The 21,824-nt window shown below is 45.4% G+C and overlaps 1 protein-coding gene across 1 annotated transcript; it reads left to right on the top strand.

Moving 5' to 3' along the window:
* Nucleotides 1-1,232: 1,232 nt before the first annotated feature.
* Trim38 (tripartite motif containing 38) lies at nt 1,233-20,955 on the top strand. The gene is made up of 7 exons (XM_052729371.1): nt 1,233-3,657; nt 7,706-8,243; nt 11,657-11,752; nt 15,283-15,513; nt 16,811-16,833; nt 16,931-17,043; nt 19,847-20,955. Exons 2-7 carry the CDS (start codon nt 7,836-7,838, stop codon nt 20,380-20,382), a joined length of 1,407 nt encoding a protein of 468 aa, XP_052585331.1. The 5' UTR covers nt 1,233-3,657; nt 7,706-7,835; the 3' UTR covers nt 20,383-20,955.
* Nucleotides 20,956-21,824: the final 869 nt, after the last annotated feature.

Raw genomic sequence — 21,824 nt, 5'->3', positions numbered from 1 at the left:
GTGGGAGCCAGAGGTCACATTGCAGAAGGATACAACTCCAGCTTCACAGTCTAGAAAAACTCCCACCAGCTGGGGCTTCTCAGTCAGATGAAGGGAAGTAGGGGTAGAAGTGAGAGCTCCAAGGCCATCCTTTTTACACATCCTGATGGTCCAGAATCCAAACTCAGGCTCCTTCTTCATGTCAAAGCCCCTCGGCACATCCTTTATACAGACTCCCACATCCCAAGTGGTTGCATTCTCAACAGACACTTCGAAGTAGTATCTTCCTGAAGTAAAGTCCTTACAGCCCAGGACACAGGGTAAAACATAAAATCTCTCAGTAGAAGCCTCAAGATTCTTGTGGCTTTGTTTGTAAGTCACTTGTCTTCGATCTTTAGACAGAATTAGGTCAGGATGGGCTGTGCTTGGGTCCAGAGTCACACTGACTGTAAAACAACCACAACCAGTCTTTTGGGAGCTGGAAACAGGATAATTTAAAAACAAACAAACAAACAAACAACAATACAAACCCTCTGTGTTCAAATCTGGGCATGATTTGACATTGAAACCTTAGCTATGCGAACTATGTGTGAAGTGCCTAGGAAGGGGAATCATCGAGCCTAGTGCAGACACCAGTGAGTAGAGTTAAGTGAGTTCATGTTTGCCTGGGACATGGGACATGCCTAATCAGCAGTGGCAACAATGAGTCAACCCCCTCATCTGTATCACCAGCATCTTGAGTTACTTGGAGATGCCAAGGATCAGAACTCTTTGGAGTTACTCTGGTTCTGCTCTGCCCCAAACCCTCCTGAATTTAGAACTTTTAGGATTGGTGACACTGATCATGGAGCATAAAGGAGCCCTTCCCAACTCTGTTCATATCTTATACAAACACTATCTCAAAAAACAAAAACAACACCAAAACACAAATAAACAGAAATTTCATACACACACACACACACACACAAATACACAAATCACCAACCAAAAATAGAAACAAAGAACTTCCCCAAACTTTTATTGACTAGAAGTTTTTGAATTTTGTAATCATGGACAAGAAGCTATAGGACGTAGCAAGCACTGTGTAACAGAACAGAGCAGGAAGCTTATTCATTGGGATTAGTAGCATTTCATTTTTTTATCTAACATGTTCATTCATTGTCTGAGAAGAGACCCTAAAATGATTTCCATCATACTACATACTGCTCAACTACAGTAGTGTTTTTAATGAGAATGGTCCCCATAGACTCATATATTGGAATGTTTGGTCCTCAGTTGGTAGAAATCTTTGGGAAGATTAGGCCGGGTGGCCTTATTGGTGGAGCCCTGACACTGGTGACAGTTTTGAAGTTTCAAAAGACTAGCAATTCCCAGTATCCCTCTCTACCGCCTGCTTGCAGCTCAAGAAGTACATTCTCAGCTGCGCCTGCCACCATGCCTGTGCTCTGCCATCGCTGGCTCTAACCCTGTGGAAGCCTAAGCCCCAAATTAATTGCCTTCTTTTATTTGTTTGCCCCGGCCATGGTGTCTTATTAAGGCAATAGATAAAGTAGCTAAGACATCTGCCTTGCTAACATTGCTCCAAGAGTCAGAACAATTCACAAGAAACACTGGGTGTCAGTTACTATTTTCTTACTGAGACAAAAAGCAGCTTGGGGTGGGGGTTTATGTCCTCGTCCACATTTCCGAAGAATGCAGTTCATCACAGAGGGAAGGCGTGTCTGCAGGGGTGATCTGGTCCCTGCATGGACCAGGAAACAGATACAGATAAAGGAAGGCCTGTGCTAGGCTTGGCTTCTCCTCTTTGTCTTTTCCTTGTTCCCAAGACTCCAGCCCATGGCACGATGCTGCCCACATTCAGGGTGGACCCTCCTTCCTCAGCCAAACCTTTCTAGAAACATCTTTACAACATGAGCAAAGGTGTGCTTCATTAACGCCACAGGAATTTATTAATCTAATCAAGTTGACAAAATTAACTATCATATTCTGTAAGCATCTCTAAGACCACACTGTTCCCTGAGCATGCATGAGTTACTATGCAATGGGTCCACACTGTTGACGTAGTTAATTTCCATGACAATTCAATGGAGGGGGGACTTTCCTTATACTTATCTTTTTGTTTTTCATATGGAGACACTGAGAGACTGGTGTTGCCTACAGAGAGATGGCTAATAATGAAAAAGCAGAACCTAGAAGGGACTGTGCAGAGAGCTATGCGCTTAGTATGCAAAGCATGTTAAATATTAAAAAACAAGAGATGACAACTCCACAAAACTAAGTGAGCAACCAGATCTTCATATGGGAGTGCATCTCCTGGAGTAAGTGCAGAAGCATGGGTTCATTCCATCCCATCACATGGTGTGTGGCACTGATGCGGCTCCAGGACCTCCCAGTGCTGAAGAGTCTCCTGTTTGCGGTGGGAAGGCAGGAACCTGTCTAATGTTTGCGTCTAGCCTGTGTTGGCTAGTGGCTGGAATGAACTCCATGCACTCTTTGCAGTCTGAGGATCCAGCACTGGACATGAATAACTATCATAATTATTCCCCAACGGACTCCAGAATCCAAGTTTAACTCATACTTCCTCCTGTGCCCTTATCCCCTTTACCAGCTCCCTTGAACCATTGTGCATGTTATTACGTAAGCAAGCAGAAAGGGTATTTGTGCACTTACCCCATTAACCTGCAATTACAAATGTGGTCAGGCCTTGTCTGAACATGATGATCCATTTCCCTCCTTTCTATAATAATTCTGTCTTCGTGAAGTCACCCTTGCTTGGATTTTTGGAATCGAGAGGCTGAGGCTGACTCACTCAATGTGTGGCACCCTGTCACCTCCCGCCTTTTGTCCATAAAGCACCGGGCACACAGGCATGTAGGTATCAATGATGAGCGTCCCGGCTGCCTCCACAGTGCTCTCTGTTGTTCCCTGTTCTGCAGTGCTGAGTCTGCTCATGGAAATGTCTCTGTATCCTGCAGAGTGGTGAGGAGGAAAGGTGACATCCCAGCAGGGCAGAGACAGAGCTGGCTGGCTTGGGGGAATTTTGTGATGTCAGGGAAGCGCTGTGACAACCCCCGCTTTGTACCACTGCCACCGGAGCAGTTATGAACCAAGAAGCAGTTATGAACCAAAATGCCAGTGGAATAGCAGCTTTAGAAGCCTTTGGAGTCCAAGGTTGGAAGTAAAAGCAGGTAGATCTCACATCAGAGCATGCGCTGACCTTCTGCTCTCTTCCTGCTGGATCACAAGAGTTTTGAACTTTGTCACTGATTTGTTCCTTGCACTAAATACTTTACATCATGTTCCTTTTGTCCCCTCTGTCCTTTAAGGATAAGAGGGGTCAAAGGAGAGGAGCGCCTCCATTGCCGGGCGATTGGCCTCCCACAGAGCTCTGGACTGTGAAGTGACTCGGCAGTGATTCCTAGAGTTTCTGGAAGTGGCAACTGTCCAGCAGAGCAGTCCTGGACCCCTGGCTGTCTTCCTGAGATGCCAGCCTGGGTACTCTGGCGGGAAGGTGATTACAGGTGACTAATGTGCGTGCAGGGCGGAGCTGAGGGGAGAGTGTCATCTCCAGATAACAGAGGCCTCGCCCCACAGCTCTGAAAAGGCTCAGAGCATAGGCAGCTCTCACATCTGCTTTTGCTTCTTAAATGACACAATCTCAGAAAACCGAGAACACAGGTGAGTGAAGCTTGGGCCAGGTTGCTGGGGCCTTTGAAGTGGTGGGGAAGTCCATCTGTCATGAATGTGGTGCCTCTTTGCAGAGCAGGCCCAACTGTACCCAATGGGGTCAGTATCCTACCTGTGACCAGAAGGCTTCTGAAGAAACCCTTTGTGGCTCTGTGGCTTGGTTTTAAGAGGAATGCAGCCGGTTTTTCAGTTCAACTTAATTCCTGATTCCTGTTTTAGTTCTCTCTCTCTCTCTCTCTCTCTCTCTCTCTCTCTCTCTCTCTCTCTCTCTCTCTCTCTCTCTCTGTGTGTGTGTGTGTGTGTGTGTGTGTGTGTGTGTGTGTGTGTGTGTGTGTGTGTGTATGTGTGTGTGTAGAACTGGGATGGGTCTCAGAAGCAGCTGCCACAGGACAGGAAACAGAAAGTGTTGCTGTCAGACACTTCCACTCCCTCTGGTCATCATGTCCTCATGGGGCACATCAGATCTCTGGTTCTCCCTGAGCTCTGGCCTCCTTCCCACTTTATATCCTGGGCTCTGACATGGCATTCCCTCAGTTCTCGTCACCTAAACTTCTGGGAACAGGTTCTAGTCCAGAGAAGATACATAAATGCCCAAGTTCTTAAGGAATGCTGCTCCCTGCCCCACTTTCCCCTCCTCAGCCCCTTTCCCAGTTTTCTCGGCACAAGAATAAACCAATCTTTGGTCAGCATGGTGGTACATGCCTGTAATGCCAGCACTTGGAGGCAAAGACAGATTAACCACGTCCCAAATCAGACTGATAGACATGGAGTTTTGTTTTGGTTTTGGTTTGGTTTTTTGCCAGTCAGGGCTATGTAGGTAAGCCATGTCTGAAACAGACAAAGAGTCCCACCAATAAATCAGTTCTGGTTACCTCAGTTATATTTACCATCCTCCTGTTTGTGACTCCACTGAGATTTCACTATCGAGATGTCTTGTGATCTTTAGGGGTAGGGGTTTAGGAAGATTCAAATGTGATAGTCTGACTGGAATCTTCCATTGACCATCAGAGTGTTGCCCATAGTTATAAGTCTGATGTCTGTTTTGTTAGATACTAAGACAGTGACACCTGCTTGCTTCCTGGTCCCATTTGGAATACTCTAAGGCAGTGCCTATCTTTAAAGCTATCTTTTCTTGTAGATAAAAGACAAGTGGAATTTGTTTCTTGATCTATTGGCCAGCTTGTATCTTTTGATTAGAGAATTGAGGCCGTTAATATTTAAAGTTACTACTGAAGTGTGTTTATTGATTGCAGTCATTGTGCTGATTTTAGTCCTGTGTTCTTAGTGATACTTTGTGTTTTAGTAATTACGGCTTTGTATTTCTTTGTACAGTCTCTGGACTGTGCTCATGCCTCTCCTATATTTTCTTTAGGTTTGGTTTGTTGGATATAAATATTTTAGGTTGTTTATATCTTTCTCCTTCGACTATGGCACGTAGTTATGCTGGATATATTTGTCTAGGTTGGCCATTGTGGCCTTCCTCTAAGGACTTGGAATGCACTGCTCCAGGTTCTTCTAGCTTTCAAAGTTTGCACTGAGAAATCAGCTGTTATCTTTGTTGTTTTTCCTTTATATGTGACTTGTGTCTTTTTTTTCTCTTGCAGCTTTCAATATAGTTTCTTTGTTTTAACTATAGCACACTGTGGGGATTTTCTTTTCTGGTCTTATCTCTTTGGTATTCTGTGTACTTCATGCATCTATATGAATATGTCTTTCCTTAGTTTGGGGAAGTTTTCTTCTATGATCTTGTTGAAGATATATAGGATTTATGCCACTGGCCTGGGATTCTTCTCTGTAGCGCCCGCGCTACAACCCGTTCACTATGTCCTAGCGAGGGCCTGAGGATTAAATAAAGACAAGACAGCGGGTCACTCGTCTCAAGAGAATGCCGTTTGTTGAAGGAAGGGAGAGGCCTTAAATACAGTGGAAAAACCCATGAGGGCAAAGGTTCCCTATCCCACACCCTAACTTGTTTACTCAACTGAGATGGGTACGCGGAACAAGGAACCTGCAGTTAGCTGTTTTCCAGGAAGGAAGCCGGCAGGAAATCAGCCTAGGGAGGACATCTGGTCAAGGTCAGCAAGCAGGTCAGCAGCTACCCAAGGAGCGGGAGCCAGGGTCAGCAAGCAGGTCAGCAGCTGCCCAAGGAGCGGGAGCCAGGGTCAGCAAGCAGGTCAGCAGCTGCCCAAGGAGCGGGGGCCAGGGTCAGCAAGCAGGTCAGCAGCTGCCCAAGGAGCGGGAGCCAGGGTCAGCAAGCAGGTCAGCAGCCGCCCAAGGAGCGGGAGCCAGGGTCAGCAAGCAAGTCAGCAGCTGCCCAAGGAGCGGGGGTCAAGGTCAGCAAGCAAGTCAGCAGCTACCCAAGGAGCGGGAGCCAGGGTCAGCAAGCAGGTCAGCAGCTGCCCAAGGAGCGGGAGCCAGGGTCAGCAAGCAAGTCAGCAGCTGCCCAAGGAGCGGGGGTCAAGGTCAGCAAGCAAGTCAGCAGCTGCCCAAGGAGCGGGGGCCAGGGTCCAACACTTCTCCCTCATTTATTCCTATAATTGGAAGGTTTGGGTTTTTCTTGGTGTCCCACATTTCCTGTATGTTCCTTTGCTGAGTTTCAGGTTTTTTTAATTCTTTGTTCATGTTGTCCAGATTCTCTGCTTTGTCTTTGAGTCCTGCTCTGCTGTCTTCTAGTTAACTCATCCTGCTTGTAAGGCTTTTGTTTGGGTTTTGTGGTGTGGTTATTGGGGGTTTCAGTTCCATTTTCACTTCACCTCGAGTCTTCTTAAACGTTCCTGTCTCTTTACTGAATTCTGTTTTGAAACCCTGGATTGTCTTCGTCATTTCCGTCAGCCTTAGGGTTGTGTTTTCTTGAGCGTCACTCGGGCTTTTATTCTAAGTCTTTCTCTTTAAGTTCATTGAGCTGTTTCTTCACACTCCTTGAATTTTCTTTAAACTCCTTGAATTCATTGATAAGGTTTATGATTGTTATTTTAAATTCTGTATCCTGAGGTTAGGAAAATTTTCAGTTAGGAAAATTTCATTGGCAAACATTTCTCTAGGAATAGGGAATTTTTTGGGGGGGTGAGGAGATACAGCCTCGATCTTCCATATTATTTGTATTTTTACAATGGAATTTGGGTATGTGGACCTCTTTTGTTCTATGTCTGATATAGACAGAGGAGGTTGGAGCAGATGAAAGAATGTGTGGGTTGGGTTAGGCCTAGAGGTTGGTGAAATGAAGTCAAATGGACACATGGAGCTGGACTGGTATGCAGGATGTGTATACTAGTCCAAGCCTGGAGTTTGGGTGTTAAGGAGTGTGTGTGAAGGGATAGCTCAGGCAAACCTACCAGGCTAGCCCATGGAAAAGAATGTGCAGGATCTTGTCTGAGTGGAGAAGCTGAATGTGGTGTGGGAGGGGCCTATGGGTCAGGATCTTGTCTGAGTGGAGAAGCTGAATGTGGTGTGGGAGGGGCCTATGGGTCAGGTGCAGACAGGGCCTTTCCAGGAGGAAGCTTAGAGCTTGACTGTGACACAGGTACGGGTGGCCACACTAGGCAAGGGCACTGGGTATGGGACCTGAGGCTAGATCTGGGAGGCCAGTGAAGGTTCATGGAGGAGAGAATCAGACAGACTAACCCAGCTAGACCCAGGATAAGGATGTGCAAGATCTGGTTGGGTAGAGCTCTAAATGTCTCAACAGCTATAAATAATGACAGCAACAGCACTATTCATGAGCCCATAGAATGGGAAAAGTTTTCACATTCTCTGTGTTCAACTTCCGAGAGGAATTAGTCTTCTCTACCTTTCCCAGCACATGGCACAAGAGAACACTGGACAGCAATGAACTGTTCTATATCTGGGCTATCATGGAGTCACCAGCTTCAGGTGACAATTGAAAATGGAATGTGCCCAATAAGACTGAGAAACTGAACTTAAAAATGATTAAACTTTTATCAGGTTGAATGTAAATGGCCAAATGGGATAGTGGCTATTATGTAAATACCATGAAACTGTTTATGCATCTTCTCAATTCCAATCTGCTTTTCTTTTCTAGAGACTCCAAACTTCTAAAACCAGCAGCAGCCAGTGATTGCACTTATATTTAGGTGAGGCGTACATCTACCACTGTGGAAAATATTTCTCCACTTCTGTTTGCTTCGTTTGGAAACTACTCAGGAAAAGCCATGGGCACAAGCATTAGCACAATAAAGATGATACAGATCTCTTCTTGCTCCATCTGCAAGGAACTGATGTCTCACCCAGTGAGCATCAACTGTGGACACAGCTATTGCAAATCCTGCATACAGAGGGACTGTAACAAAGTCAACTCAGAGACAGGACCAGGCTGTCCTTTGTGTGGGAGTCCATTTAGTTTAGAGAACCTCCGACCCAACAAGGATCTGGAAAACATAATTGATGTCATCAAGGAGATGGAAGAGGAGGGTAATAAGATGCTATGTAAGGAACATTTAGAGAAACTTGATCTCTTTTGTGAAGATGAGGGTCAGCTCCTCTGCTGGCGCTGTAATTGGGAGGATAGGCACAAAGGTCATTCCGTGGCTCTTGTGGGAGATGTGTGCCGGGGCTACAAGGTGAGTATAATGGTTGGGGGTTTCTAAAAGTGTCCATTCTCTTGTAAGAATTGCTGTGTAACAAGTTCAGACCCCAGCACCCACACAGAAGCTTAGCAAGGATATACTTTATCTAGATAATGCTGAGAGACAGAAGAGGCCAACCACTGTCTTCTGGCCTCTTTGTGTACACACAAGCATGAGTACTCCCATGCCTGTGTATGCATACAACTACATCTCTCCTTCACACCTATCAGGCTATACTATACACACAGCTGTTAAGGGGAGGTATCCTGGATACCTACAGCTGTGAGGAGGAAGGTATCCTGACTGTTGGGAAGTCAGGCTATACCTGAAGCTGGGTTCCAGTGGGGGATGGTCACCCCACAGGATGTGGCCATCCTGCTCCATTCTGAGAGAGCTGGTACAGCTGGATCAGACAGCTGAGCTCAGCTCGGCTCTGCTCCGCTCTGCTCCTCTAAGGGAGTTTCCCAGCAGAGGGAGGTGTCCATTGCTTCTCTGCTCCATTCTGAGTTTCCCAGCAGAGATTCTGCTCTGCTCCGCCAGAAAAAGGTCTTCATCCAAAGCTCTTTCTAGAGATGTATTGGGACGGAGGAATCCAGCAGAGTAGCCGCCTCTGTGAGGTAGAGAAGGGAGGCTGCCAGCTGAACAGGCACCGGGCTTAGAAAGGACTTCTTAGGGGCGGATCGTTTCCAGGCAGAAGATTTTCAGGGTGAGAATTGGTCAGATTTTGATCCCCTTGAGCTTGAACAAGCTCAGATTGGCTGGATTTTGTGCTCAGGGGTTGGTTCGTTTTGTGCCTAGGGATTGGTTGCTTTTCCTGCTCAGGGATTGGTTGGTTTTATGCTCAGTTGGTCAGGGGTAGATTTGGCTCTGGTTCCAAGGTCAGGGTGGGTTTCATTGGCTTACCCTTTTACCCTACAATCATCACCTACCAAGATAGTAGGAGAGACTCTACACATGCGAAGTCACACCATAGGAACTTCCTGATCATCATGGTCAAGCCAAGCAGCCCTGTGAAGGAAAGGGAGGTGTTGACACAGGAAAGAAGCCAGAGCCCAGACCCTCCCACCACTGCTAGTTCTAAACCCTAGGTCAAGTGGTACTTACTATGGAGGAATGTTCATTTGGGAAGCGAAGGGCCAGAGGCACTGAGATTTGGTGCTGTAAAATAAAAACATCAAGGGGAAATTTCAAATTATCTTCAGAAGAAAGAGTGTGAGAGGGCAGGCTCACAAAGACTCCTGAAGAATCAAAGATCTGAAAATAAATGCTCGTGCTGAATTGCGTGGCGGGAGGAGTGCCGTGGCTCTTAGGTCCTCCCTGGAGAGCACAGGACCTTCCGCTCTGACACACGGAGGGACAGGCTCAGTCCTGCTGGCTTTTGATTTTGTTGTTGCTTTGTTTTTCTGAGACAGGGTCTCTCTACATAACCCTTGGCTGTCCTAGAACTCACTATATAGCCCAGGCTAGCTTTGAACTCTGCCTGCTTCTGCCTCCCAGTGGTGTGATCCAAGGCGTACACATCACGCCTGGCTGCTGTCTTGATGCTTGTCTGCTCTTGTGACTTCCAGGAAGGCATACTAAGTGTGGCCTCCTGGTGTTGTCTTCTGTGAGGCAGACATAGTCTCATATAAAGGCCTCCTAAAGATGAATCAGTGCCAACTGCCACTCAGCACACTGGACTCCTTTTTTTAATTAATTAACTTTACAGCCCTGTCACAGTTTCCCCTCCCTCCTCTCCCCACAGTCCCTCCCCACCACCACCCTTTGTTCCCACCCCCCAATCCACTCCTCCTACATTTCTGTTCAGGAAAGGGCAGGTCCCCCATGAGTATCAACAAAGCATGGCATATCAAGTTGCAGTAAGACTAAGCATCTCCCATGTATTAAAGCTGGGCAAGGTGACCCCACACTGGGCTCTGCCTCAGCCTCCCTCGAACAGCCGCAATGCAGAAATTGCTATTTGGATGATTTTTCCACTGAGCAGTAAGAAAAGGAGCAAGGCAGGGTGACAGTGACCAGCCACAGAGGCAGACCGCCAGGGCGGAGTGTTAGTGCTGGCACTGAGCAGATGGGTAACTGTGCTAATTTGCCTGAAGTTTTCCCATCTTGTTATCCCTGTCTGTAAACAGAGATGATAGCCTCAGGGTCCTCAGCACATATGCTGGGAGTTGTGTTTGTTTACGGATATTACACTATGTAAAGTTCAGAACAGTGAGCGGCATATAACAGAGTCAGAGACTTTTTGTGAGATTCCTTGGAAATGAGTGCATACCCATCTGTGGAGTTTACAGTGGACTGGAACCAGCTATTTTATCTTTGACCCCAATGGGCAATTTCTGGTAGCCTCAAATTGCTCCCAGTGAAAATATGAGAAACCACATTGGAAATTAACTCAGGGGTTGGGGGACAAGGACACTACTTCCTTTAAGTTGTTTCTTTTCTTTTTCTTTCTTTTTTTTTTTTTTTTTTTTTTTTTTTTTTTTTTTTTTTTTTTGGCTTTTCGAGACAGGGTTTCTCTGTGTAGCTTTGCGCCTTTCCTGGAACTCGCTTTGGAGACCAGGCTGGCCTCGAACTCACAGAGATCCGCCTGCCTCTGCAAACCCCCCCCCCCCCAGTGCTGGGATTAAAGGCGTGCGCCACCACCGCCCGGCTAAGTTAGTTTCTTGATGCCATCCTCCAGACCCCTCTTCTCTCCAAACTCTACTAAATTCAATTAGTGTCAAGACCTTTCCTTTCTAACTCACCCATGACATAGAGTTCCAGATGTGTCAAACATCTCAGTACCGGCTAAGTTTGGTTCAGCACATTATTTTATAAACTCCCCCACAAATGGTTATGGTAGTCTATGACAACGTTCCCTAAGTGAGTCTGTGGTGGTGGAGGTGGTTCAGCCAATGAGGCGAGTCCTAGTTGTACTCCTGAGGATCCCAGGTATGGCCCCTGAGATGAGTTACTTGTTCTCTTGCCTCATTTTCCAGGGTACAGCAACAATGTTAAGCATTCTACCAACTGTGAGGATTGTTAAGGCAATCAGTAAGTTACCATATACACAATCCTCAGCATGCACTCTGAGGGACTTAAAGCTCAACAGCTATTTCTTGTGATTTTATCATATTCTAGGGTACTGAGATTCATATTAAGGGCCCAGTGGAGAATCAAATTGAGGATGAGTGGTGTAGCTCAGTTGGTAGTGTGCTTGCTTAACACGCATGAAGCCCCAAGTTTAGTGTTCCCTAATACTGCATAAAGCAGGACTTGCTGGTGCACATATGTCTCATGGCACTCAGTCAGTGAAGGCAGGAAGTTCAAAGCCATCTTTGGCTACTCAGTGAGATCCAGATCACTTGGGCCACATCAGACCCTGTTTCAAAATGGTTTGATTTTACTCACTCAAATCTTTCCTTCAGGAGAAGTTCCAGGAAACTGTGAAAAAATTGAGTGAACTCCAAGAAAACCACAGAGCTCAGCTACGTCTCATGACAAAACAAATAAAAGCCTGGAAGGTAAGAGCCTGAGCTCATTGGTGTCCAGCGACTTTCTGCTGTGAGTCTAGGCATAGAGGAAGATTGGGAGACACATGGGGTGGCTGGTTATCACCAATATAGAGGAAGATTGGGAGACATACAGGGTGGCTGGTTACCACCAACATAGAGGAAGATTGGGAGACACATGGGGTTGCTGGTTACCACCAACATAGAGGAAGATTGGGAGACACATGGGGTTGCTGGTTACCACCAACATAGAGGAAGATTGGGAGACACACGGGGTGGCTGGTTACCACCAACATAGAGGAAGATTGGGAGACACATGGGGTGGCTGGTTACCACCAACATAGAGGAAGATTGGGAGACACATGGGGTGGCTGGTTACCACCAACATAGAGGAAGATTGGGAGACACATGGGGTGGCTGGTTACCACCAACATAGAGGAAGATTGGGAGACATACAGGGTGGCTGGTTACCACCAACATAGAGGAAGATTGGGAGACACATGGGGTGGCTGGTTACCACCAACATAGAGGAAGATTGGGAGACACATGGGGTGGCTGGTTACCACCAACATAGAGGAAGATTGGGAGATATACAGGGTGGCTGGTTATCACCAACATAGAGGAAGATTGGGAGACATACAGGGTGGCTGGTTATCACCAATATAGAGGAAGCCCAAAGAACACAGTGCTGTTTTTATGTCCTAGTTGTTTACGTCCGTGAGATTTTATCACCAAGTCCCCCCATCTTCCAACGATAACTGGCTGGGATTTCTGATAATCCAGCCAGAAGCTAAACTGGCTTCTCGGCTTCCTTGCACGTAGCCTCCTCTCTATAAACTGAACCTGTTGCCACCGTACACAGGTGTAAGGTACCAACATCTACCCCTTGTCTCATGCATATTTTACTTAGTAGGATGTCCTCAACCTCCATCTTTACTCCCTGGCCCAGATTTTAATTCTTTAGAAGAAAATATTTTATTTAAAAAAAAACTAAATATGGGGGGGGGGGGGGTTGTGCACTTGAGTTCAGGTGCCGAAAGGGGGCCAGAAGAGGGCGTTAGACCTCCTGGAGCTCATGTGACAGGTGGCTGTGAACCACCTGGGTCCGTCCTGGGAACCAAACTCAGGTCCTCTGTACGAGCACTACTCCCTCCTTCTCAACTGCTGAGCCGTCTTCCTAGCCGAAAGACTTTCGTCTTTAATACTCAAAACTACGGATTTACTCTGTGGCACACTTTGTTTTGCGTTTTCAATCCATGAATCTGGGGTCCCTGCTGTAGAGGAGGTAGACTCTGGAAGAAAGGAGCTGAAGAGTGAGGTGGACTAAAGACGCATGCAGTAGCCAGTTTTATTTAAAGCATCAGACAATTTATATTCTGAGGGTTAAGCAAGGTCATATGAGCAAAGTTCGCATGGATATATACAATCACAAGGACAAGGCATGCCTGGAAACACTATCTGAATAACAATAAGATAGTGGGTAATCTGAAATAAACCCACTCCTATTTACTGTACCCGGGAGGGGCACGAAAACACATTCCAGGAACAGTCAGGTGCTTTGGAAGGCTGAAGTCACAAGACTCATGTCCTGTTATCTCACAAGCACTCAGAATTCTCACACAGCTTCTTCCATGGACAGTGTTCTAACACTCAGGCATCAACTTTCTGACCTTGCTGTGATTGTCAGAGTCCAGCTCTTGACCTCACCAGGTCAGAAACTAATCTTTGAGAGAATTCAGCAAGAGGGTCACCCCAGCCTGAATATCATGAGGACAGAAAAAGGAACCTATGTGATTTCTAAGACACAGGGATCTTGCTGTAAAACCTGCATACCACAGCTGCATACCACGGCTGCATACCACAGCACACCAAGGGCTTCAGACATTTCCATGGCTGACTGTAGAGGCTGCCTACGTGTCTGAAGTACATTCTTTCTGCAAGTATATTTATTATCGATTACTTAAAGAAAAAACGAATAAAAAAGGAAGGGCATATCTGCTCCTAGATATGGTACAGGAGAAGGTTTAGTGTGGATATGAGGGAGAGTATAGCAAGAGACATGTGGGAGAGTCTGAGGCAGGCCATATGAAGGGATTGGGGAGTGGAAGGCAAGAGAGCCAAGAGAGTAAAGGGTAGACAAAAAGAGCCGGGTAAGCAAAATGGCTGGACTGTATAGGAAAGAGGCCAGCCCCTGCGCTGCAGAAGTTTAAGGTAATGGCAGGGTATGCCAGCCAAAAGAACCCTGTAACAGATGGGGACTGAGGGATGCTAGAAGAACCTGGTGCTCCACTTTAATACGTGAAATAGGCACCTCAGTTAGCCATTTGTCCTGGGTTTGAGACCTAACACTTACTCCACAGTCAGTTTCCACAGCTAGTGCCGTTTCTTCTCTCAGCTTCCTTTACATCTGGATGTTTAACTTGAATTTCCAGAACATGTTTTCCTTTACTTCACTTCTTCCTGGATTGTGGGAAATGAAGGAAACTGATTGTATCTAATGTACATGGAAAACCTCATGAATATCAAGGCTAAAGTGTACCTGTCTCCTCCCACAAGGCTAAAGCTGTACCTGTCTCCCACACAATGCCCATTCTTCTTAAGTCAATAACCATTCGTCACAACATGATAGTGAAGCAACTTCAGACATTTCAAGTCTCTGACTCCAAAGTGAAAGTCAAGCCCCACCACATAAGCATTTGGGTCTTCCGGAGTGAACAGTGACCCTGGGCTGCTGGGTAACGGTCCTCAGCCCTAGCCAAAGCCGGCCACACCAATACCTCCTTTCCCAGGAGTCAAGATCTCTCCTGTACCACTGTAGTTGTCTTACAATTACAATATAGTGATATTCTTCACAGCTTGCAAGGAATTCCACCATCAGAGATGCCTTCTTACTCATCAAATACAAACCTGTGTTTCCCCTTACAACAGATAACGTGTTTGAACAAGGCCCTGCTTCTGTGATTCAGGTTTCCAGGGTTCCTACCCCACCTTTCTCCCATATTTTAGTTGAACCAGAAGAAAAATCACTCACTAATTAGATTAATTAAGGAATTAGAGACACTATTTCCACTAACCTCTGAGTGCCAGGTAAGAACTGGAAGCGTTCTTTCTGCTTGAGCGGCTCACTGGGAGCTTACATGACTGTAGCTGCTCCTGCTTTCCTTCGGGCGTTTGTTGGTGGTGATACGTGTGTAGCATAAGCTTTGCCATTGTTAACTATACAGTTGAGGACGCTGAGTGCTTTTTGAGGCTGTTGTTGTGTGACCATCACCGTATTCACCTCCAGGACGTTTTTCTGCTCTTCAAACTGAAATGGGAACTGCCATTCTTCCCGTCTCCCAGTGCCTGGTAGCCACTGTGATCTGTGTCTATGAAACTGACCACTGCTGGTGATCTGAATAAATGAATCACGGAAGCACTAGTCCCCAAGTTCTGTGCTTATGTCTCTTAGCAGGATGTAGTCAAGCTTCTTGTTTATCCATTTCCTGGTCAATTCAAAGATGGGTGTGTCCCCATGTTTGATCAGTTTTCATTGACTCTAGGCTGCCATAGAGGATCAGAGGCAAAGAATCCACTCTAACTTTGAGAATCTCCAGCGTTTTCTACATGAAGAAGAGAAGTCTTACCTTTGGAGATTGGAGAATGAAGGAGAGCAGGTGCTGAGGAGTCTGAAGGATGCTGAGGCCAATCTACAGCAGAAGTATGAGAAAACTGAAAGCCAAGTTCAGGAACTGGAGGCAAAATGTGAGGGCCCAGCCCAGGATATACTACAGGTGAGGCTGTGGGCTAGGAGGCAGGAAAGAAGGCAGGTGATTCCCATGGCAGGAGGATACTGGTAAGGAAGCATGGAGATTGGAGAGGCTTGCCTTCACTCAGAATGACAAGAATATTGGAGTGGGAAATTCAGGGTCGTGTTTGAGTAGCCTCAGGGGGACTTCCACTAGTCTACAGATTCCTTAGGTTAACTAGAAAAATTCACTTCCTCAGGGTGAACGTGGAATGACAAAATGGGATAATTTCTGCCACATTATCTTAGCCACTGAGGTATCTGTCAAACTCATTCTTAAAATACTCCTTCAAGTGACAGATGGTGACAGTGTAGACATATAAGAGAATAATACCTACTCCATGACTTACTATAGGGTCCCTGATCCAGAACTGACTCATAGCTGCATGATTGATGTATCCCTCCCATCAAGATAAATAGCTGGAGCTCTGAGTTCTCCTTCCTCGGCTGGGGCTGCTGGTTACAGTGGGAGGTTGTGAATGTGGCATATATGCTCCACTTCACAGTGGTACCTGCTTTTTCACTTCAATGGCCCAGTCTCAGGAGTTGTGTGCAGATTTACCACTAGGGACTCGTGTTACAAGTTATCGCCAACAAGAATTCTCTGTGAAGGAGATTAGTCACCGAAAGTAGTCTTGTCAGAGGAAGGGTGAGAAAAGCTCTTGGTTCACATTCTAAGCAGCCCACATTATAGGCTTTACACAGGCTTCTACAATGGAGAAGCAGGCTTCCACTTTATTGGCTAGAGACTGGATTTTAGATGGAAGTTTTCCTGTGTCCCACCCAGTCCCGAGGCCTGCACCTGCTTATAAAATAATCACTCAGAGGCTTACAATAATTACAAACTGTATGGCCTATGGCTTCAGCTTCTTGCTAACTAGCTTTTTCATCTTAAATTAACCCATTTCTATTAATCTATATGTTGCCACGTGGCTGTTACCACTCTGCTGGCATCTTGTTCCTTGGGTGGCCGGCTGACATCTCTCTTGACTTCACCCTTCTTCTCTCTGTATCTCTGCTTGATTTCCCACCTGGCTGTAAGCTTTCTTGCATAGGCCAAAGCAGCTTTATTTATTATCCAGTGGGAGCCACACATATTCACAGCATACAGAAAAACATCCCACAGCACTGGATGTAAAACACTCCTCTGTATCCATCATTTGGGTGGATAGATGATCTTATTCTTTCTGTGAGAGGAGTTTATTCAGAGAACAACTTCACATGGAAAACTCCATGAGATACTGATGTAAACACAATCATCTTTTGCTTTTGTTTTTTCATAGGATGTGAAAAACACTTTGAGCAGGTAAGTCTTGCATGAACACCCAAAAGAAGGGGGTCAGGGCATTTAGAGCTGCCTGGAACATAATACCGAGGAAAGCCCCATCTTTTGCTTCTCCTAGGTTTGAGACTGTGAAGCTAGAACCATGGGAGGCCGAACTCCCGAAGGTTCAGACTACATGTAATGTTTCTGAGCTTTACTTTGATGTGAAGACATTGTTAAGATGCCACCAAGGTAGGTGTGTAAAATACAGCTTGGAGGATCTTAAGCAGGAGCCAATGTCACCTCCTGCTGCAACACATACTCACTTACCACTTTTTAACACTTATCTGTGGGTATAAGGACAAATATTTAGATTGTAGTTAGGGATTGTGTTGGTTTAGTGAGGGCCATGTGGGGGTGGGTTCTCCTCCAAGATCCATGACTTCACTAGCATTGAGGGGTTGGCCAGGTTTCCAGCACCAGGCATGGTTTCCTGTTGTTGAGGGGGTCTTAAGTCCAATTAGAGAGCTGTTGGTTACCACCAGGTTATGTGTGCCACTACTGCACCCCATGGTTGTGTCATGTTGGTCATTGTTTTGGTTCATGGGCATCATATCTGATTAGGACTCTTGGTTGCTGTCTTCCTTTGGAGGCTTGTGTGACATCTTCTGGTTCCATGAGCGCTAGTCCTTAGGGAGGAGGCCCCCGAGCTCGGTGTCTGCAGTGCGTGGTGTCTTTAGCAGCAGGAACTTATCTTTTGCCCCTGGGGGACAAGAAAGGGCAATAGCAATAGGCTGTATGTTTTGGAAATCTCTTGGCCTACTCTGACCAACAACTCAAAGAGGGCTTCTCATGTCTGGTATTGGAGTTTCTGCTAGACCATCTTTGGCTTTTGAAGGAAACATTGTCAACCCAGATGAGGAAAGTTCACTCAAACTATGTATGTATACTTATATACAGACTTACTCGTATTATAAGGTTTTTTAATTAAACAGATAATAGTACTACTCCTTTTGACTTTTGTAAGACCTCTTTACTTTTATTTTACCATCCTTCCTCCTTCTTCTGTGTTTATCTCCCTCTCCCTCTCCAAAGAACCCCCTTTCCCTTTTCCCCAATCCCATCACTTATACACTGCTATTCCCCTCTCCATTGCTTCCCACCCACCTCCCCCATGCCAGGAATGGTCCATTTTTAATTTCCTGGTTTCTAGAGTCACTCCAGGAGATGCACTCACTCACATATGAAGATCTGGTTGCTCACTTAGTTTTGTGGAGCTGTCACACTCTTGCTTTTTAGTATTTAGCATGCTTTGCACATTATGTATGTACAGCTCTCTGTACGGACTTGTCTAGATCCTGCATTTCCATTATTAGCCGTGTCTCTGAAGGCAACACCCAGTCTCTCAGCTTCTCCATATCAAATAAAATGAGGAAAGGAAAGCCCACTCGGAATGTGGGCAACATCATGCCATGAGCTGGAGTCTTGGGAACAAAGAAAAGACAAAAAGGAGAAAGCAAGCCTAGCACAGGCCTTCCTTTCATCTGTATCTGTTTCCTGGTCAGTGCAAGGGACCAAACCATCCCTGCAGACACGCCTTCCTTCTGTGATGGACTGCATTCCTCTGAACTGTGGAAGAAGACAACCCCCACCCCACCCCACTCCACCCCACCCCACCCCACCCCGTTGCTTTTTGTCAGGCATTTGATCACAATAAGGAAACTGTAAATGAAAGAAGGCATTAAACTTGGGGCTTATGCTTCCTCAGGGTTAGAATCCACAATGGCAGAGCACAGGCATGGTGGCAGGCGCAGCTGAGAGTGTACTTCTTCTTGATCTTCAAGTAGTCAGTAGAAAGAGGGTGCCTGGGGATGGCTAGAATCTTTGGAAACCTCAAAGCTCATCCCCAGTGGCACAGCTCCTCCAACTAGGCCACCCTGACTAATCCCTACCAAAGATTTCCACCAACTGGAAAGCATTCCAGTCTATGAATCTATGGGGGCCATTCTCACTCAAAACTCCACAGTAGTTGAGCAGTATGTAGAATGCTGGAAATAATTTTAGGGACTGTGGTGGTTTGAAAGAAAATGGCCCTCAAAGGTAGTGGCACTATTAGGAGGTGTGGGTATGGCCTTTGGGAGGAAGTGTGTCACTGTGGAGGTGGGTTTGAGGTTTCCTATGCTCAGGATACCACCCAGTGTCTCAGACAACTTCTAGTTGCCCGTATGCTGCCATGTTTCCCGCCATGATGATAGTGGACTGAACCTCTGAAACCGTATGCGAGCCACCCCAATGAAATGTTTTCCTTGATAGGAGTTGCCGACATCATGGTGTCTCTTCACAGAAATAGAAACCCTAACTAAGACAGGGTCTCTTCTCAGATAATGAATGAACACGTCAGATACAAAAATGAAATGCTGCTGATCCCAATGAATAAGCTTCCTGCTCTGTCCTGTTACCCAGTGCCTGCCACAATCTACATGATTACAAAATTCAAAAGCTTCTAGTCAATAAAACTTTGGGGAAGTTGTTTGTTTCTCTTTCCAGTTGGTGATTATTTTGCTTGTGCTTTCTGCTTATTTGTGTTTTCTTTCCTTTATTCTGAGATAGTGTTTGCATAGGATATGAACAGAGTTGGGAAGGGCTCCTTTATGCTCTATGGTCAAAGTCACCAATCCTAAAAGTTCTGAATTCAGGAGGGTTTGGGGCAGAACAGAACCAGAGTAACTCCAAAGAGTTCTGATCCTTGGCATCTCCGAGTAACTCAAGATGCTGGTGATACAGATGAGGGGGTTGACTCATTGTTGCCACTGCTGATTAGGCATGTCCCATGTCCCAGGCAAACGTGAACTCACTTAACTCTACTCACTGGTGTCTGCACTAGGCTCGATGATTTCCCCTTCCTAGGCACTTCACACATAGTTCACATAGCTAGGGTTTCAATGTCAAATCATGCCCAGATTTGAACACAGAGGGTTTGTATTGTTGTTTGTTTGTTTGTTTTTAAATTATCCTGTTTCCAGCTCCCAAAAGACTGGTTGTGGTTGTTTTACAGTCAGTGTGACTCTGGACCCAAGCACAGCCCATCCTGACCTAATTCTGTCTAAAGATCGAAGACAAGTGACTTACAAACAATGCCACAAGAATCTTGAGGCTTCTACTGAGAGATTTTATGTTTTACCCTGTGTCCTGGGCTGTAAGGACTTTACTTCAGGAAGATACTACTTTGAAGTGTCTGTTGAGAATGCAACCACTTGGGATGTGGGAGTCTGTATAAAGGATGTGCCGAGGGGCTTTGACATGAAGAAGGAGCCTGAGTTTGGATTCTGGACCATCAGGATGTGTAAAAAGGATGGCCTTGGAGCTCTCACTTCTACCCCTACTTCCCTTCATCTGACTGAGAAGCCCCAGCTGGTGGGAGTTTTTCTAGACTATGAGGCTGGGGTTGTATCCTTTTACAATGTGACCTCTGGCTCCCACATCTTCACCTTCCCCAAGGCTTCCTTCCGGGATACTCTGAGGCCCTTTTTCCAGGTTTATGAACATTCTCCTTTGTTCCTGCCTGCCAGAAATGATCAAGGGATGGGGTAAAGTCCTCACGGTGAAGGCATCACAGAAAATACATAAATCCCACAAGGCAGAAACTTGAATGTTTTCCTTCACCACTGTCCCAATGCTTTGGATGAACCTTCAAAAAATGTGCACTGATTTGATTGTCGGAAAGGCTAAAAATATCATACATGGTCAGCTTCAGGGAAAGGAAAACAAAACAATACAATAGTGGCAATTATCTTTTTTCCTCCTTCACTTTTGTGCAGTGATTCTCAACCTTCCCAAAGCTGCGACCCTTTAATACAGTTCCTCACGTTGTGGTGCCCTCAACTATAAAATTATTTTGTTGCTACTTCATAACTGTGATTTTGCTGCTCTTATGAATCATAATATAAATATTTTTGGACTTAGAGGCTCACCAAAGGGGTAGTGACCCACATTTTGAGAACCACTGCATTTTGTGGGTTCAGGACTTTGAATTCAGTTATATATATCTTTATAGTTGTGATAAAATGACTCCAAGGTCAAGTTTTTTAGTCTTTACATTTTTTTGGTGTGTTTCAAACTCCAGTATGAGAAATGAACTAATGGCAGTGTCTTTTAACTGAATAAAGGAACAAGATCTGAAAATAACATCAACTTAACTATTGTTCTTGCTGTTGCTATTGTTAATTTTTTTTCCAATAGGACACTCGAGTCAAAGTTGTGTGTAAGACCATTTGGTATATCCCAACTAGACTACCACATTTCAAAGAAGTAGATTTCAACGTATTAAAATAACTCTTTCAAGATGTGTTGAAATATTGAATGATTCTAAACATACCACACAGTCAGAGAAAAAAATCTTAAGGTAATTGTTGTTTTCTGTTCAAACTGGGTACACCTGGGAGGGATTTTTTTCTAAATTAAATTATTTGAAGTGGGGAAAATACACCTTTAATCTGGATCATTTGAGGTGGGAAGAGCTGCCTTTAATCTGGGCCACACCTCTGGTGGCAGCCTACATAAGGATATGGAAGAAGGACATTCTCTCCCTCCCACCCCCCCCCCACCCCCCCACCCCCCCACCCCTGCCTTCTTGCCTCAGTTCTCTCTGGCATGTCCACTCATTCACTGGCATTGGAGCCTACTTCTTTGGGTATTCCAGCATATACTGTAGAGCAACTTCATGGATTGAACAACTGCTAGAATTTTGGACTTTCCGTTGGTAGACAGCTGTTGTTGGACTAGCTGAACCATATCCTGTAAGCCACACTAATGAATCATATATATATATATGGTTATTGATATCCATGCTTCATTCCTACTCTGGAAAAGAGGCATGGGGACTGAAAAAAAATTTATACCATTTTCTTCTACAATTAACAATATACTTTGCATGAACTTTTGAGAATATATTTTTCAGTTTCTTAGAAAATTCTATAACCATGTTTCTCATTTTTTATTCCATCCTTCTCTCATAGTTTACATCATCTACACCA

This window comes from Peromyscus californicus, unplaced genomic scaffold, assembly GCF_007827085.1.
Source record: "Peromyscus californicus insignis strain IS unplaced genomic scaffold, ASM782708v3 Scaffold_8__1_contigs__length_139910024, whole genome shotgun sequence".
NCBI lineage: Eukaryota > Metazoa > Chordata > Mammalia > Rodentia > Cricetidae > Peromyscus > Peromyscus californicus.
The sequence above is the reverse complement of the archived record's forward strand: the minus strand, read 5'-3'. Positions and strand labels throughout refer to the sequence as shown.

Bases quoted from the DNA above. Each gene is read 5' to 3' on its own strand.
- Trim38 (XM_052729371.1), top strand. From the start codon at position 7,836: ATGGGCACAAGCATTAGCACAATAAAGATGATACAGATCTCTTCTTGC. The intron at 15,514-16,810 runs GTGAGGCTGTGG...GTTTTTTCATAG, and splicing joins CAGCCCAGGATATACTACAG to GATGTGAAAAACACTTTGAG. The intron at 16,834-16,930 runs GTAAGTCTTGCA...TGCTTCTCCTAG, and splicing joins GTGAAAAACACTTTGAGCAG to GTTTGAGACTGTGAAGCTAG.